This window comes from Artibeus jamaicensis, unplaced genomic scaffold (assembly GCF_021234435.1).
Source record: "Artibeus jamaicensis isolate MK-2021 breed Jamaican fruit bat unplaced genomic scaffold, CSHL_Jam_final scaffold_916, whole genome shotgun sequence".
In the NCBI taxonomy this organism is placed as follows: domain Eukaryota; kingdom Metazoa; phylum Chordata; class Mammalia; order Chiroptera; family Phyllostomidae; genus Artibeus; species Artibeus jamaicensis.
Window position 1 is genome coordinate 27,558,932 of NW_026522059.1, and position 19,554 is coordinate 27,578,485.

Below are 19,554 nucleotides of genomic sequence, written 5' to 3' on the forward strand. Positions count from 1 at the left end.
ATGAATCTGAGTTTTGGCTTCCTGTGAACCAACAAAATATGCCGTGATTATATACTGGCTTTGTCCCTTCTTGCTGTTTTTCAGCAGCGGCCTTAATTTTGATTAATGGACAAAGCCCGTTTGATTTTAGGCTGGATGAGTTACAGTAAATATTATACCCGTGGAAAATATAAACGTTTCACATGCATTGTGGGGAGCGCATTCCCTGACTTCGGTGCAGCCATTTGAAAGCACCCCCAGATGTTCCTCAGGTCAGATTGCTTGATTGGATGAAAGTTTCAACACGTCTTTTTTCATTCCCAAAGAGGTCATGTTAAACCTCAGTGCTCGAATATTTTCACTCTCCTCATGGATGGGTGGAGGAAATTCCTTTAAGTATTTATTTTGAATCACAAATTAAAACCATTCATGGGTATTTTTTATATTAAGTTAATGCATGTGTCCTGTTCATGAGGTCATTTCAGGTGGGACTCTGCTGTCTTTGTATTGCTCTTCTTTGTTCTCGTCACCCCAGCAACTCCTTAGTCACGTCCTCTACCAGGAAAGATAGGTTAGGTGGTTAAGGTAAAATCAATACTGAAACACCTTGGATAGAGTTACCTGGTTGGATTGTGACTAAAACAATCCTTATGGCTTACTCAATTCAATGACCAAAAAATTAAAATTTTCTTTCTGATTTCTCTTTATTCTGAAAAATTAGCAGTATAACCTTTGTACTACAAAAATATATAATTACACTGGGAAAATTAGGCTAGCATATGAAAAATTAAAAGTCTCTCTACTTGATTTTTAATATATTTTATTGATTATGCTATTATAGCTGTCCTGATTTTCCCCCTTGTACCCCCTCCACCCAGTCCCCCCATTTCCTCCAGCAATGCCCTCCTTAGTTCATGTCCATGGATCACACATATAAGTTCTTTGTCTACTCCATTTCCTATACTTTCTTAACCTCCCCTGTCTATTTTCTTTTTTTTTTTAATTTTTTTATTGATTATGCTGTTACAGTTGTTCTATTCCCCCCTTCATTCCCCTCCACCCTACCCCCCCATCCCCACCATTACCCTCCCTTTAGTTTATGACCATGTGTCTCAAGTCCTTTAGATTCTATATTTCCCATGCTATTCTTGCCCCCCCCATCTATTTTCTATCTACTGTCTATGCTACTTATTTTCTGTACCTTCTCCCCCCATCTCCTCCTCCCACTCCCCTGTTGCTAACCCTCCTTGAGATCTTCATTTCTATGTTTCCACTCCTGATCTAGCTGTCCTTTTAGTTTGCTTTCATTTTAGGTGTGGTTGTTAATAACTGTGAGTTTGCTGTCCTTTCACTGTTCATGTTTCTTTAACTTCTTTTTCTTCGATAAGTCCCTTTAACATTTCATATAATAAGGGCTTGGTGATGATGAACTCCTTGAATTTGATCTTATCTGAGAAGCACCTTATCTGTCCTTCCATTCTAAATGAAAGTTTTGCTGGATAGAGCAATTATGGTTGTAGGTCTTTGGATTTCATGACTTGTAATACCTCTTTTGAGAAATCCGCTGACAGTCTGATGGGGACTCCTTTGTAGGTGACTGTCCCCTTAGCTCTTGCTGCTTCTAGGATTCTCTCCTTCATTTTAATTTTGGCTAATGTAATTATGATGTGTCGTGGTGTGTTTCTTCTTGGGTCCAACTTCTTTGGGACTCTCTGAGCTTCCTGGATTTCCTGGAAGTCTATTTCCTTTGCCAGATTGGGGAAATTCTCCTTTATTATTTGTTCAAATAAGTTTTCTGGTGGCTGTGCCTTTCCCCCTTCTGGTACCCCTATAATTCGGATGTTGGAGCGTTTAAAGATGTCCTGGAGGTTCCTAAGACTCTCCTCATTTCTTTGAATTCTTGCTTCCTGACTCTTTTCTGTTTGGCCATTATTTGCTTCCTTCTGGTCCACTCCATTGATTTGAGTCCCAGTTTCCTTTTCATTGCTATTGGTGTCCTGTGCAATTCCATTCATTTCAATTAGTTTCACCTTCATATATTTGTCTAATATGTGGCTATAATCAACCAGTTCTGTGAGGATCCTGATGACCAGTGTTTTAAACTGTGGGTCTGAGAGTTTTGCTATTTCTTCATCGCTTAGATCTATGGGCTGTGGGGCTTTGAGATCTTGCGACATTTTTGGTCTGTTCTGGCCCTTTAAGTGTGAGAAAGGGTGCCTTAGACTCCCAGGTTGCTGGGTTGTGATGCTGTATGTGGGGGCGTGGTCAGAGCGGGGAAATGGCGGCGCCCACTACTGCCGCTTGCCACGGGGACCCGCCGGGCCCCGGTCCAACCGCCCACTCCCTCGCCTGTCCGCTCGCGCACAAATGGGCGACCACAGTCAACACGCAGCACCACTTCCCCGCTGTCTCCTCCTCCTGTCCATATCTATGGTTCTGTTTCTGCTTTTTTGTTTTTTTAGATGCAATTATTGCTAGTTGTGAATTTGTTGTCATTTTAATGTTCATAGTTTTGATCTTTTCCTTAAATAAGTCCCCTTAAAATTTCATATAATAATGGCTTAGTGATGATGAACTCCTTTAACTTTATCTTGTCTGAGAAGCACTTTATCTGCCCTTCCATTCTAAATGATAGCTTTGCTGGATAGAATAATTTAGGTTGTAGGTGCTTGATTTGCATCACTCTGAATACTTCTTGTCAGTTCCTTTTAGCCTGCAAAGCTTCTTTTTAGAAATCAGCTGACATTCATATGGGAACTGTTTTGCAGGTAACTATCTGCTTTTCTCTTGCTGCTTTTAAGATTCTCTCTTTATCATTAAACTTTGGCATTTTAATGATGATGTGTCTTAGTGTGGCCCTTTTTGGGTCCATCTTGTTTGGGACTCTGTGCTTCCTGGCCTTGTATTCTGGCCTTGTCTATTTCCTTCACCAAATTAGGGAAATGTCTTTCATTGTTGTTTTTTTTTTTTGAAGAGAAGCTTATCTTTTTTTAATTAAAAAATATATATTTTATTACTTATACCATTACAGTTCTATTTCCCCCCTTCATTCCCCTCCACCCTGCACACCCCCTCCCCCACCATTCCCCCCCTTTACTTTATGACCACGTGTCTCAAGTTTTTTAGATTCTATATCTCCCCTACTATTCTTGCCCTCCCCCTATCTATTTTCTACCTACCATCTATGCTACTTATTTCCTGTACCTTCTCCCTTCTTCTCCTTCTCCCACTCCCCTGTTGCTAAAGAAGTATTCCAAGTCATGAAATCCAAAGACCTACATCCAAGATTGATCTTTCCAGCAAAGCTTTCATTTAGAATGGAAGGGCAGATAAAGTGCTTCTCAGATAAGATCAAATTCAAAAAGTTCATCATCACCAAGCCCTTATTATATGAAATATTAAAGGGACTTACCTAAGAAAAAGAAGATAAAAAAGATGAACAGTGAAAGGACAGCAAACTCACAGTTATTAAGAACCACACCTAAAACAAAAGCAAACTAAGAGGACAGCTAGATCAGGAGCAGAACCATAGAAATGAAGATCTTTCATTGTTTTTTAAAATAAGTTTTCAATTTCTTGCTCTGTTCTTCTCCTTCTGGCACACCTGTGATTCAGATGTTGGTATGTTTGAAGTTGTCCCAGAGGCTTCTTAGCCTATCCTACTTTTTTTGGATTCTTTTTTCTTCTTGTTGTTCTGCCTGAATGTTCTTTCTTCCTTATGTTCCAAATCATCGATTTGATTCAGCTTCTTTCACTCCACTGTTGGTTCCCTGTAAAAGTTTTTTTTATTTTGCTTAGCGTAACCTTCATTTCTGCCTGGGTCTTTTTTTTATTCTGTTGAAGTAGCCGGTGAGTTCCTTGACCATCGTGTTGAGCATAACTAGTGTTTTGAACTCTGCATATAATAGATTGCTTGTCTCCATTGTGTTTAGTTCTTTTTCTGGAGTTTTGTTCTGTTCTTTCATTTGGGTCATATTTCTTTGTCTCCTCATTGTGGCAGCCTCCCTGTGTTTGTTTCTATGGTTAGTAGAGCTGCTTTGACTCCCTATCTTAGTGGTGTGGTCTGATGTAGAAAAGTCCAGGTAAGTTGGATGGGGCAGAGCCTTAGGTAATCACCAGGGCAGGGCAAACCATGTGAACTAAGTTGACAAAGTCTCTGATATGGTGTTGCCGTTCTATGGCTCTGTGTGGGGGTGGGCTCAGAAAGGGACAGTGCTGCTGCCTGGCCTCTGGAGTTTTGTCTGGGAGGAAGCTGTTCCCCGGCACTCGCCCTGATGCCAGACATTTCATTTTCTCCCTGTATGCACCTGGTGTCCTTCTACCTCTGCCCTGGTGCTGGAGCCCAGAGGAAGTGAGTCTATATAAGCCCTAAGTCCATTGTGAGCCCTTTAAGAGGAGACTCCTGAGAATCCCACAGTTTCTTCTGCTGCCCCAGCACACGCTGTTTTTTAGAGCCAGAAGTTATAGGGACTTGTCTTCCCAGCAGTGGAACCCTGGTCTGGGTGGCCTGCTACGGGGCTAAGATCCCTCAGTTCTGAGGTATCCCTCCCGAATCTTTATGCACCACACCTGGGTGTGGGACCACCTGTTCCATGTCTCCGTGCCTCCCTGTGTGTTTCCACATCTCCATCCCTCCTCTCTGTCTGGATGAATGTGACTTTTTTAATTCCTTGGTCATCAAACTTACAGCTCATACAGATCAATTTTCAGATGATTCTGGGTGATAGTTGTTTTGTCGCTTAGTTTAATTTTTGCTGTGGTTGTGCGAGGAGGCAAGCCATGTTTATCTATGCCTCCATCTTGACCACAAGCCTCTACTTATTTTAATGTGATGTGTAGTCTAGAGGAAAGTGGATCTGAGATATGGTCCTGGGATGATAAAGATTTAGAATTATAACTAAAGTCCCTAAAGCAAAAGGTTTTGGCCTTAGTAATTATTCTTATAAAAAATGTATGGGACGAATTATACATTCTTTTTATAAGAGGAAGGGTAACCCTCTCTTAATTTCTAGAAACATCCTTAAATTCAGCCCAGAGACTTCTGTAAAAGTCCAGCTGACTGGATTACATAGACTCTTTTCCAAAAGGGATAACCACGGAGACTACTCAAACCAGCCAAACTGATTTTTTCCCTGCAACAGAGAAACAGAGAATGACTTTGTTCTCCCGACTGTATCAAGTGGTACAATATACACTCTGAAGGCTGCAACTGACCATGCAGTTTAATTAGATGATTAATTCTCTCCTCTCTTGCTACACCAATAAAACCTTTGCTCACTGACTAATAACAATGGAGTCTGGTCACTTCATGTTCTTCTGAGGATCATATGGCCCCTAAATCAGTAGAGCCTTCATGACCGTTATGCTGTTATAATAAACAGAAACTGGAAATGTGACACAGCATGTCTCCAGTGTTTGTTAGTTCCCAAGGCTTTTCCAGAAACGAGGAGGTTTTTGGTGGCACTGTGTCATCAATTTTCAAACTTTTTTATGTCATAGCACACACAAACTACTAAAATTCTGTAGCACATTAAAAATATGTTTAGCCAATCTTACAAAAATAGGTATAATTTTGATTGATTTACAAAAAATAATAATAGTAATTACCTACATTTTTTTGCCCCAAAGTGACATTTTACTTACTTATTTATTTATTTATTTATGTACTTGATTTTAGAGAGAGAGAAAGAGAGAAACATCAATTTATTGTTCCATTTATTTATGTGAACATTGGTTGATTCTCGTATGCCCTTTCCCAGGATCGAATCTGCAACTTTGGCAGGTTGGGACAATGCTCTCACCAACTGAACTACCCAGCCAGGGCCACAACCTGACTGTTGTGGCCCTGGCTGGTGTAGCTCAGTGGATTGAGTACGGGCCTGCAAACCAAAGGATTGTGGTTCGATTCCCAGTCAGAGCACATGCCTGGGTTGTGGGCCAATTCCCAGCAGGGGATGCATGAGAGGCAACTATACATTGATATTTCTCACCTTCTCTCCTTCTCTTCCCCTCTAAAGACAAATAAATAAAATATTTTTAAAATGTCAGGTTGTTATACTTGTGCATAAATATTTCTGGTACCAAGAATTAATCAATCAGACAGAATCTTATCATACAATATGACCAAGAAGATGCAACTCTATTATACAACATATATATTTGTGATTTGAGACAGGGTATTCACAATGGAAAGCCATTGTTGTGTTGACCATTGTCATTTTTTTATTTGACAATCTAAGGGAAAAGGGGTCAGTGCCCCTGATTAAATAGTTGGATATTGCACATTTTAAAAATTCTTGTGGCACACTTGTTAAAATATATACCTAGAAATGTAGGTATTTTTTAAATTTTTATTTATTTCTCTTTAAAGGGGAAGGGAGGGAGAGAAGGAGAGAAATATCAATGTATGTTTGCTTCTCTTGCATCCCCTGCTGGGAACTGGCCCCTGCTGGGAACTGGCCTGCAACCCAGGCATGTGCCCTGACTGGGAATCAAACCGCAATCTTTTGGTTTGCAGGCCCACTGAGTTACACCAGCCAGGGCAATATTTTTTATTATATATATTCAAAGTCTGACTTTGCTATAGCTGATATTTTTCCCATGCTGGTCATCCTGCTTTAGCCTCCAAGCCAATTTACTTTATTAGCAAGTGTATTGGTTTCTTAGCCCACTGTTACTGGCAAATTGTGCATTCTTTCCCCACTCTCATAGTGCACATTCTATTGATGTTACAAGGGTTTTTTTTTTTTTTACTATTTTATTAGGTGAACTTGGTGGAAGAAACTCGACAGCTAGATTCCACATGCTTTAGAAAGCTACAGGCTTTGCATAAAGTGACACTTTCCGAGAAAGCTGAGGTAAGACACCTCTGTACTAGAAAAATGAATTTACATCCTGGAGAGGATTAGTACTGCATATATTGGTTGGGGTGGGGGTTGGAGATCAGATATTGAGGAGATCCTATACTGAAAAGGTAGGGGATAGGCAGTCTCATTTTTCTGCTTTTTCTTTGCTTAGTATGCTACATTTGATAAGTGTCACATTTGACTGACACATTTCATGACAAAGCAGATGAGGAAACACCAGAAGCCAGGCTACTCATTTGCTTCAGCTGAAAGCCCACATCATATACCTTTGAATGTTATTATTTTCTGTATGTCAGCAACTCTTTTTGATGTCAAGTCACAAAGGAGTTAAATTGAGTTTTTCAAACAGAAAAGGAACTGTTTTATGATATCAATAGGCACAATAATTTCTAAATAAGGGAAAAGTTTGAGGAAGTCAGTAAAAAGACCATAGGATTGACTAGGATGTGAAAAATATTGTTTTGATGTACAAATTCAAAACTTTTGGATTGGCTAAATAAACCATGATAGATCTATAAAGCAATAATATTAAATTGTATCTTCATTAAAATGGCAGTTTAGATTCATATTTACTGACATGGAAAATGCTCAGGACATATTTTATAAAAATGTAAGGAATAAAAACACAGGTATTGTATGATCTTATTTACACAGTTGAATATGTATCTCTACATGTATACATATATGAAAAGAGGTATCTGTAAAATGTTCACCAAACTGTTAAAGACAGTTAGCTCTGAATTTCCAACCAAGATAGAGGCATAGATAGATACATTTTGCTTCTTTACACAACCAAAAGAAGGACAAAAACAAATTTAAAAACAAAAAATAACCACAACTGCCAGGAAATCAAACTGTGTAGAAGTCTGACAACCAAGGAGTTAAAGAAGAAACATTCTTCCAGGCTGGTAGGAGGGGCAGAGACAGGCAGCTGGGAGGAGAGGACTCACGGCAAGGCAGCAGTTAGAGGACAAGGTGGTCCCACATTTGTGTGCAGATAAACTGGGAGGAACAAGTAGGGAGTGAGACAGACCACATAACCCATGGTTCCAGCCCAGGAAAATAAAGCCTCAAAACCTCTGCTTGAAAAGACCTGTGGGGGTTGTGGCAGCAGGAGAAACTCCAAGCTTCACGGGAGAGTTTGTTGGAGAGACCCACAGGGTCCTAAAACATCTACAAACCCACCCACCTGGGAATCACCAGAAGGGCCAAATTACTTGTGGGTAGTGGAGGAAGTGACAGAAAGCTGGCTGAGAGCCAAGTAAGTGGCACTGTTCCTTCTTGACCCCTCCTCCACATACAGCACCACAACACAGTGACATGGGTTGCCTGCCCTGGCAAGTGCCTAAGGCTCCACCCATTACTACATAACAGGCGCGCAGAGACAAAAAAATATGGCCCGAATGAAAGAACAGATCAAAGCTGCCAAAAAAGTACAATGAATTGATGAGGAGATTGCCAATCTATCACCTGCAGAGTTGAAAACACTGGTAATCAGGATGCTCACAGAAATGTTTGAGTATGGTTGCGAAATAGAGGAAGAAGTGAAGGCTATGAAAAGTGAAATAAAGGAAAATGTACAGGGAACCAACAGTGAAGGGAAGGAAATTGGGACTCAAACCAGCAGTTTGGAGCAGAAAGAAGAAATAAACATTCAGCCAGAACAGAATGAAGAAACAAGAATTTAAAAAAAAAAAAAAAGAGGAGAGGCTTAGGAACCTCCAGGACATCTTTAAACGTTCCAACATCTGAATCATAGGATTTCAGAAAGAGAAGAACAAGAACGAGAAATTGGAAATTTATTTGGAAACATAATGAAAGAGAACTTCTCTAATCTGGCAGAAGAAATAGACTTCCAGAAAGTCCAGGAAGCTCAGAGAGTCCCAAAAAAGTTGAGCCCAAGGAAGCACGCACCAAGGTACATCATAATTACATTACCCAAAATTAAAAATAAGGAGAGAATTTTAAAAACAGCAAGAGAAATGGAGACAGTTATATACAAAGGAGTTTCCATGAGACCATCAGCTGATTTCTCAAAAGAAACCTTGCAGGCAAGAAGGGGTTGGAAAGAAGTATTCCAAGTCATGAAAAGCAAGGACCTAAACCCAAGATTACTCTATCCAGCAAAGCTATAATTTAGAATGAAAGTCAGATTAAGTGCTTCCCAGACAAGATAAAGCTAAAGGGGTTCACCATCACCAAGCCATTATTATATGAAATGTTTAAGGAACTCATTAATAAAAAGAATATAAAAAATACAAACAGTAAAATGACAACAAACTTACAACTGTCAACAAACCAATCTAAAGAACAAGCTAAGCAAACAACAAGAACAGGAACAGAATCACAGAAATGGAGATAACATGGAGGGTTATCAGTGGGGAGGGGAGGGGGGAGAATGGGGGAAAAGGTACAGGAATAAGAAGCATAAATAGGTAGGTACAAAATAGACAGGGGGAAGCTAAGAATAGTATGGGAAATAGAGTAGCCAAAGAACTTATATGCATGAGCCATGGACGTGAACTAAGGGGGCAAGGCATTGCTGAGGGAATGGGCATACTGGGTGGAGACAGGCAAAGGGAGAAAAATTAGGACAACTGTAATATTATAATCAATAAAATATATTTAAATTAAAAAAACAAGAATGTAATCCTTATTAGAAAGCATCTTTTTTTACTCTGTAACTTTTGAAATTAAGTTATAGATAAAAGAATGTTTTATGTTCATGATATATTGTTAAGAAAAAGAACCAAATTATAAAACCATACATAGTTGTATAGTCCTATCTTTTTCTTGTTCTATGTAATCCTCACCCATGGGTATATCCACTGATTTCAGAGAGAGGAGTGAAGAGGGAAGGAAGGAAGGAAGGAAGGAAGGGAGGGAGGGAGGGAGGGAGGGAGGGAGGGAGGGAGGGAGGGAGGGAGGAGAGGGAGAAAGAAAGAGAAGTATTGACATGGAAGAGAAACATCGATTGGTGCCTCCCTTATGTGCCCTGACCTGGGATCAAACCCACAACCTAGGTGTGTTCCCTGACTGGGAATTGAACCTACAACCTTTTCTGGTGCACAAGATGACACTCCAACCACCTGATCTACCCAGCCAGAGCATTTGTATCTTCATGTGTAGTTTCTTCATATGTAGCTTTTAATAAGCTACATATATGTAGACAAAAAATACTATATATATATATACATATATATATATATATAAATGCTAATGGTGGTTATCTCTGAATGGTAGTATTATGTGTGCTTTTTGTTTTCTTTTTACTACAAAATACATTACTTCTGTACTAACAAAATAATATTTACAAATAAGTATATAATAAATGTTTACTAACTGTTCCTCAAAATAAGGGGAATGGAATGTAAAAGAACAAAGAGGATTTGTTATGAGTTAGAACCAGATTGTACATTCTTTTTTTTAAGGTTTTTATTTATTTATTTTTAGAAAGAAGGTAAAGGAGGGAGAAAGAAAGGGACAAAAACATTGATGTGAGAGAGAATCAATGATTGGTTGTCTCTCATCATGACTGGGGACCAAACCTGCAACCCTGGCATGTGCCCTGACTGGGAATCAAACCAGTGACCTGTCGTTTTGTGGAATGACACGCACCCAGCTGGGCCACACCTGCCAGGGTTAGATTCTAGATTCTCCACCCAGTTCTACCATTGACCTGTGAAATGGCATTGGCCTAACAGTTAATTTTTATTTCAGCTTATTTTACTTTGAAAAATGATTTGTTGTGTTTAAGAGATTTTTATAAAAAGTATTATTTCACTAGGATACTACTCGTGAAATTGGAACTGGTATTCCACAACATCCTGATATCTCTAAGGAAACACAGTACTGGAATAATGTTCCTGAAGAATATAGACATTTTACTTTTGATGATCTGCTTAAAAACAAACTGGAGTTTGAACATTTCCGTCAGTTTCTTGAGGCTCATTCATCAAGGTAAGGAACATAACCATTGTAAACTGTATTCCCCTCTTGAAACATCATTTTTTTCTAAGCTACTTAATTTTTAAAATCTGTATAGATAACTTTCTGTGAGGGAGTGCATGAAAAATAGCAACCTCCAAAGTATTATTTTAAGTGGTTAAATAATATTTGTTGATACCTTTAGCATTGGCTAAACTAAAACACCAGCATGCTTTATCCTTTCCATTTTCTGGTGTTTCTTTTGCATTTGTCTAGACAGGTACTGTTTTTGTTTCTGAGAAGTGTCTCTTTTATATTTCACTAAGCTATTGAAATTAATGCAGTATTTTATAATTTTTGTTAGTTAACATATAAATGAAATGTAGTTCTGCACAAAACCTTGGGGCCTTGTAACATATTCATCTAATATAAACTGAAGCATTGATCATATTTTTTCCAATAATTTTTCTCACAAGTTAAGAAAGATTGGTTAGACATGGGAGCCACATTTCACATACATAGTTTCCCTTCATTGTGCTGAGGATTATTCTAAATTTACTTTGTTGCCAATTAGACATACAATAGGTGAGTGTGTTCCCATGTCTGAAACTGACAGTTCTGGTCCAGAGAACTCTGAGACCCTCCCAATAATGGTGATAGACTTTTTTCTGATCCCAGGATTCTACTATTTATTCATATATTTAGTCAGGATGAGACACAGAATTATACTCATTAGTTTCATGATCTAATCACTCCTGCCAACTAGTCACTTTCTAAGTTCTGTCAAAACAACAACTTCACTTGGTGTTTAGTAGGACTGAGAGAAATGAACAAGAAAGGTGTACTTTGTCTTTGTTTGCATTCTAGTATGGACCTTATGTGCTGGACGGACATTGAGCAGTTCCGAAGAATAAGTTACAAAGATCAAAAGCAAAGGGAGGCAAAATCTATGTATATTAAAAACAAATATCTTAATAAAAAATATTTCTTTGGACCTAACAGTCCCGCTTCTCTACGCCAGCAGGACAAGGTAGATAACATGAAAAGATATTTCTATACTGAAGTAATGTATTATTATTTATTATTTTTTTTGCCAGCAACCTGAAAGTCATTGTTTTCATTTGCTTTTATAACTTAGATGTTAGACACCTTTGATATCTCATTTTTTAGATATTTACATGTATCTACAAAAGAAATGTTTTTTAAATGCACTCAAGTATTATGTATTATAAAATGTGTTATTTATTTTAAACCAGCAATTTAAGGATAAAAATAACCTTTATGCAGTCACTCATCCACTCATTCGGCCAGTGCAGGTGCCTGTGATGTGCTGATGTGCTGGGCACTCCCTGGGAGCTCAGGAAACCTGGTGAGCGAGGCAACTGCATCCGTTGAACAAGCAGGAAAACAGCCACTTCCAGCCATTAAGCTCCACCTTGACCTCTGTTTTTCTATTAACTGATAATACTCCAAACACAATTAATCTTTGAAAAATCCTGTTTGCCATTGTATTGTCCCCGTAAACTATTTTCATTGACCTGGAACATAGGTTTGGCCATTTTGTTGGACCAAAGTCACATGGCCTGAATCACAACTTATTAATAACCATGGTATTATTATTTACAGAAAAAATTCATATTGGGATTCAGCAGTGGGTTTGATCACATAAAATATGGCTCATTTTTTATGATAAAAATGGCAATTATTTATTTAGTTTGAAGTTTGCTAGTACTACCATCTAGAGATCAAATGATAGCATTTGTTTTTTTTATATTGGTAATTTAAACAGATGCATAGTTTGATGGCATACATTTATAAGATACAAATCTCAGATTAATGTGAAATTCATTAAATTCAAGAAAAAAATCAGAGATATTTGCAAGTAGAGCCTACCAAATTAAAAAGCTCAATCTTTGTAGGGAGGAGTTAGCGGAAGTCCTTAGGAGTAAGAGGGATCAGAAGTAAGATTAAACAACCGTGACAAAAATACTTCGCCATCAGTTCCCTGAGATAGGACCTGGGCTGTGTCAGCAGCAGAGGTTGGGTGTCTCACTGGGCACAAGCATGAAATGAACACATGGAAAGCATTTGTTTTCTGTTTGGCCTGCGCTGCACTGTGTGAGGCTTAGTGGTACCGATGCTCCTGTGTGAACCCCCCACAGGGTAACATGCCGAGCACTTAAAATTCAATGGGAGAAGTCACCTGGTGCTGCCGTAACAGATGATTGGGCTTACTCCAGAGGGGTTCTCCCGATACTTCTTCTTCCTCATCTTTGACTTTACTTTTATTGACTTATATTTTATATTTCAGGATATTTAAATCACATCACGTTTTATATAGACCATGCTAGTTCTGATTTCAGTTGTGTGGCCAATTTGCTCTTAGATTAACAAAGTAGTCTGTTTTTCTTTTTCTTCTCTTTTTCTATATTCTTTTTTAATACGAAAACAGTGTCATTGCTAATGTCATTTGATTAATAATAAAAGATGGCTAAGAGGGTTTCTCTTGTTTTCATTCAAACGATATGCTAGTAGGATTTGATTAATGAAAGGAGAGCTAAGAAGGTGGTTTTTTCCGACAAGCGGTCCAAACGTCTCAAGTGCACACAGGAATGGGAGAAAACAGAATGATTTCTGGAAGGAAATAGCCGTTAGTAGTTTGTCGAAGCCAATAATTATGCAAAAGGAAGATCTAGGCCACAAAGAAATTGTGTTTTATAAAAGTTGCTGCCCGTGCAAGTCAGAGACCGTGGGCTGCCTAACCCCACCTTCCTCTGCGTCTTGCTGTCTCTGCTTCCTCCTTGGTGGTTGTCAGAACAGCCCCAGTTGCTGCCAGCATCCTGCCATCTGCCACCTGAGGTTTACAATGTCCGAGTCAAGGTTGTCTCTACACTAAGCTTCATTTTCCTCATGAACAAAAGAAAATGACTTCTCAGACCTGTCACTTTGACCAGAATCACAGATTCATAGATTATTAGACCTAGAAGAGAATTTAGGAAACTAATATACTGATGTCCTCGTTTTAGTTGAAGATACCGAGGCCATGGACAAAAAATGGCACTGCTTATAGTCTCACAGGGAACAAATCCCATTCCTGTGTTTTTTGAAACAACCCTCACATAAACTGTAATTCTCTCTTCGGTGTTAGAAAAGGTATTTTTCTTTACTATACACAATAGAGCCAGGAGATAATCTTACAGAAAATAAAAATTGTGGCACCTATCAGGTGCTCAGCAAATGGTTGAGGGCGAATAAATAAATTAATGACTATTGGCGTTTCTTTACCAAAACAGAAGTTTGTCGTTTTTGTTTTGTTTTATTTTCTTAGATAATGAATTTAAGTGGTGGCTGGGGAAGGATTCTCCACGAGCAGCTTGATGCACCTGTTCTACTTGAAATTCAGAAGTGCGTCCTACACAGGCTAGAAAATGTGTGGTTGCCATTGTTTCTTGCAAGTGAACAGTTTGCAGCGCGTCAAAAGATAAAGGTATATGTGTGTACTGCAGTCTTTGCGTGGTAATTGACCGTTCCTCTCAGAACTTCAGGTGTGCACACTGGTCGATCCAGCCAGCCATCATACTTCTGTGGCATCCTGGTTATCAGCGTGGAATCAGACTTCCCAAGTTTTAACCTCGGCACTTCCATACGTCAGTTGTATGGCTCTTATGTTTTGTAACCTTAGTTTATTCATTTTAAAAATGGGGTTAATAAGAGTAATTGCTACACAGCATTGTTGTGAAGATGAAGTGAAATGATATATGTTTAGTTTCTTAGCATGGTGCCTGACACACAGCAAACATGCAAATATTATCTATTAATGTAGTTTTTATATTATTATTATTATTATTATTAAGTCCTCACATAAATGGGCAAGGATATTCAAGGGACAGTACTTAAATGAATTATGATAATTTAATACTATAGAAAACTATGAAGATTCCCATATACAATGAAATTAAAATATAAATGGAGATTTCCACATGTGTTGGAATGAAAGATATTATTTGCTGAGTGAAACAAGCAGGATGCAGAACAACATGTGGAAGACAATCCCATTATAGATTTACATCTATATATGTGTCTATTTATATGTTTCTATCTCTGTCCATCCATCCATCCCTCTATCTTTATGTTTATGACAAAAGATCTAAGGGGATCTGCCTCCTGGGAATGGGTTTGGGGAGTGAAAAGGATTTTTACTTTACTTTGTAAAGTGGGGTGGTTTATTGCTTTGTTTTTTAAAATAAGAAGCATGTATTTTGTAATTTAGAATGTCATTATCATACCTAAAAACAGGTATGATCTTTACAAGGGAGAGAGAGCATGTATTGTAATTTTGGACTTTAGTATGCAAAGCACATCTAGTAGTAATGCTCAGGAAGAATCTAAAAAATTTATCAAACACTTTGAGGCTTAGTTATCTTGAAATATCCTTAGTCTTCTGAGCATCTTAAGTTATGGAAAATATAGGATACTTGGGAACATAGAATTTGTAGTAGGGATAAAAGCTGGCTTGTTTTAGGCAAAAGTTTCTGGAAATAAGTGTTGGAACAATATAAATTTCCTCACGCCTTTCTTTTTCTAAAAACAGATTTTATTTCTTTTTAGAGAGAGGGGAAGAGAAGGAGAAAGAGAGAGAGAGAGAGAGAGAGAGAAACATCAATTGGTTGCCTCTGGCCCCCTACTGGGGTCCAAACCCCCAGCCCTGGCATGTGCCCTGACCAGGATTCAAACCGGTGACCTTTTTGCTTTGTGGAGTGACACCCAACTCACTGAGCCACACTGGTCAGAGCTCCTCACTCCTTTTTTCAGGCTAGCCCCTATTCTCTAACCAAAGCCAAGTGTAAAGATTTTTAGCTTACTAATATTATTTACCACCTTTTTTTCACTATGTTTAGCACAATAATTTTATTGTAACTTACACCCATTTCCTGACTTAGCACTCTTTGGGTGGCCAACAACATACACTGATTTTGGCAACCTTAAGCCAAAGACAAAAGAGAAGGCAGAGAATTTATTACACAGTGGTCCTGGAGCATCTCGCAGACTTAGGCGAAGAGTTGATACTCAAGCTTCAGAAGTATCAGGGGCCAGGACAGCTGTGGGAACCCGGCAGGAAGAATTCACCGATCTTTTGTCTGGACTGTGGCTGTTGGAAAGACTCGGCAGAAGTGACTCTGGTCCCTGTTTCTCTTTGTCACCTGTGATCTATCTGGGGAAGAGAGGTTGACTCACATAGACCAGATTTGGCGGGAGTGGTTCCCAAGAAAGGGAAAACAGTGTTAATCAGCAGTAACCTCAGGAAATGTCAACTGTATTTTCTGCCTCAGTTGGAGGACTTTGGTACTCTCTAAAATCAGTTGTGGCGAGAATATAGCATGAAAATCTGGGAAATCCTAATTATCTCTTCGGTTCCACGTGGCACAAAGTGGAACTATCATCTGCTTTTAGGGCAATACAGTTGGCCAGTATTATCTCTATCTTTACAGAGGAGGAACCTGTTGAGAACAGAGAACTGGAGCAACTTACCCAGGGATCTGGGCAGAACTTCCATTTCTAAGTCTGGTCCTTTTTCTGCCGAATTGTATTATCTCCTATCCATGCTGACCTTTACTTCATTTTTAAAAAATCTTCCAAATTAGTAAAGGATTTCAAAACTTTAGACATTCTAATAGTTGACATAAAATAATTGTTTTGCTTTTAGGTACAGCTGAGAGACATAGCTGAAGAGCTCTTACTACAGAAGCATGACATGAAAATTGGGATTTGGAAGGCAAGTAATTATTTGTTATAGTCTTCCTCCTGTAAGTTCTACTCTGTCAAAGTATTATTCTCCCTCTTGTCCAAAAGCCCTCATTGTAAACACTGTCCTAAGCCACCAACTGAATGCCAACACCGCTCTCCTAATTGGCTGGTGGAATCTAGTGGAAAATGTGATTTGACCAGAGCCTTCTTAAACAGTTCCTCCCCTGCTCAACTCCAGAAGTATCTGATTGGGCTTTAAATATATATTTTATTTATTTTACGTGTGATGGGAATATTGAGATAAACTCTTCATTCCAGGGTATGGTAGCTTGTTTATCATGCAAGAGGATTGAGAGTGGATTACGTAAAACGAATGAGAAACCTTTGGCAGCGTCAACAGGTTAAATCAGTTGCCTTGTCCCCCTTTGCTTAGAATTGCATTTTAGCTTTAACAGCATTAAGATAACTATCATCTTGGTGATTATCTAAACCACTATAATATAATATCTTACGAGATGTTTACTTCTTAACAAGCATGATAAACACAGTTTTCTTTCTGAGCCTACAAATTTATGGGTATTTATCCCTCTTCAGGTCTTGATAACTTATCAAACTAGACCCAGCTGACCCACTGCAAACAAAACTAAAATTTTATTTGTCTGTTAAAGGAATATATATATATGTGTGTATATATATATCTATATATCTATCTTAGGGTCCGCTTTTTCTGTATTTTCCTCTTGAAAGGAAAAACAACTATTCTTATATGTGTCTTTTGCCATGTCTTTATTGAAATACTAAGTACGATGGGCTTATATTTCATAGTATTATACATTATGTATTACGTTATTTTTTTTAGTAAAATTACAGGTTTTAGTTAAATTACTAAGTTTTAATACCTTAAGAAGCAGGTCTTAAAACATTATTTGCCGAGTGGGTTTTAAACAAACTCTTCAGTCTAATACACAGTCGTTCCTATTTATAGGGCTGTAATTCTAATACAGACCACGTGGCAAGGGTCCTACTCCTTGTCCAGAGACCCCAGCACGTGCCTCCCCCAAAACACAACAGGCAGCTAGTGCCTTGCCTAGTGAGGGCCCTGCCTGGGGCTGCCCTCCATTTTCTGTTTCCTGCTCGGATGTCGCCGGCGGACCCTCCTCTGCAGAGCTTTTCCTTCTCTAGGAGGACTCCGTTGCGCCTTCCCTTGTGTTCCCATGGCGCATTTTATGTAATGCTCATTTTGATGATCATGTATGACTTGTTTCAAGAAACTTACTGTATGCACTATCAGTCATGGGTGTTTATCATGTGTTTTGTTTGACTGCTCCTGTAATTCCTAAGTTCATCTAAAACATTGCCTTCGAACGATGCATGATTGTAGGCTACACTCAGATTTGGGGAACTTCAATAAAATTCATCCATTTAAAAACCTACTCAGTAAATTCAGTAAAATCTGTTTTTGCCATCTGAGAAGCTAAAGGAGAATGAATATGTGATCTAAAAGAAGTAGACATCTTAAAATTATGTAGATATAAAATAAGTAGTACCTTCAAACATCACTAAAATGCCATGGCTCCTTCAGGCCTCTTTGTTAGGGAAGGCGAATCCTCAGCCAGAGGACATATGTTATTAAAAAAGTGTATTCATAATTATTTCTTCTTATTAGTAACTCTTGATAATAATTTGCTATTAAAATAATATAAAGATGTGTCACCAAAAAACATGATCTGTCCAGGATAGAATTATAGCGAAGTTCCACAGTACGTTTCCTATTTAAATGAATAGAATTAATTGGTAATTTTTTTCTAAAAATTTGAAAAATACCTTAAATGTTTAACTGTTTTTAGTTTTTAAAAGGCAGGAGAATTACGTATTAATCTAGACATATAATATATGAAACCACAAAATACATAATAACATAACAATATGTAATCATATGATTTTGACTATTTTGTTCTGTTTAAGCAAACTCATACTGTGCACTAATATGGGCTTTCACCATAGTCCCAAACTGTAATAATTGTTAACATTCTCAAACAGTGTAGTCATATGTTATAAATCATCCAATCATTTCTTTTTCTTTTTACCTCGTAACAAAATGGTACCATAAAAAAGAAAAGGAGAAAAAGGGGAGAGGAACAGAGGGAAAAAGTTCCCAAATTCTGTTTATCTGGCCATACATTCAGCAGCCTAAAGTACAGGAGATAGAAGTTGGTGACTTTTTAGTCTAGTAAATAACTTTCTTTAGTTTTGAGAACACAGCTAATTTTCTGTACTCTCCGTTTTGGACAGCCCGTGGAGAGTAAGTGGATATCTTCATCTTCTGAAATCATTGCTTTTCGTAAAGCATTATTGAATCCAGTTACTTCAAGACAATTCCAACGGTTTGTGGCTCTAAAAGGAGATTTATTGGAAAATGGGGTGCTCTTTTGGCAAGAAGTACAAAAATATAAGGTATTTTATTGAGAGCGGGAGAAAGTCACCTCTTCTTGAGGAAGGGATCCATTAATGTATCAGATTCTTAATTATAACTTTATGTAGAAAATATCCCAATTTGGACACCTTCATACCAATATGAAAATATTGAGATGTTTATTTTTCTATTTTCTATTATTATTGTAAAACAAGGCATAAGAGTGAGCACTAAGTCATAGTATAGGTTTTTCAGGGCAGTCCCATATATTATGATCTAATGAGAATCTTCCTGAAAAGTTTTAACTATATTTTGGCATATCACTTATTTGTAAATATACTATATACATTTTCCCCCTGAAGGTATCCATATTCAGTACTTAACTCAAGATCTCTTTATAAGAATTCCCAACCATATTTACCACAATAGTAATCAAAGAGAGTGGATTATAGATAAATAAACCAACAGAACTGAGAGAGGTTTTTCTATTTAAAAAAATGGCCAAATTTATAGCAAAATAAATAAGTAAAAAAACAAGTGGTTAGGTTCAAAAGCAGTTTGTTTTCAGGTTTAAGTGTTTAATTAAATCATATAGAATCTTTGCATTGAAAATGGGAAAAGGAC

At 38.0% G+C, this 19,554-nt stretch overlaps 1 protein-coding gene across 1 annotated transcript in view; it reads left to right on the top strand.

The window, feature by feature from the left end:
* Positions 1-19,554, top strand: part of RGS22 (regulator of G protein signaling 22) — a 117,973-nt gene that overhangs the window by 77,626 nt on the left and 20,793 nt on the right. The window contains exons 16-21 of the mRNA XM_037131119.2: positions 6,744-6,836; positions 10,633-10,805; positions 11,640-11,802; positions 14,101-14,259; positions 16,477-16,545; positions 18,810-18,971. Coding sequence (XP_036987014.2) covers positions 6,744-6,836; positions 10,633-10,805; positions 11,640-11,802; positions 14,101-14,259; positions 16,477-16,545; positions 18,810-18,971 — 819 coding nt within the window. The remainder of the gene's footprint in view (positions 1-6,743; positions 6,837-10,632; positions 10,806-11,639; positions 11,803-14,100; positions 14,260-16,476; positions 16,546-18,809; positions 18,972-19,554) is intronic.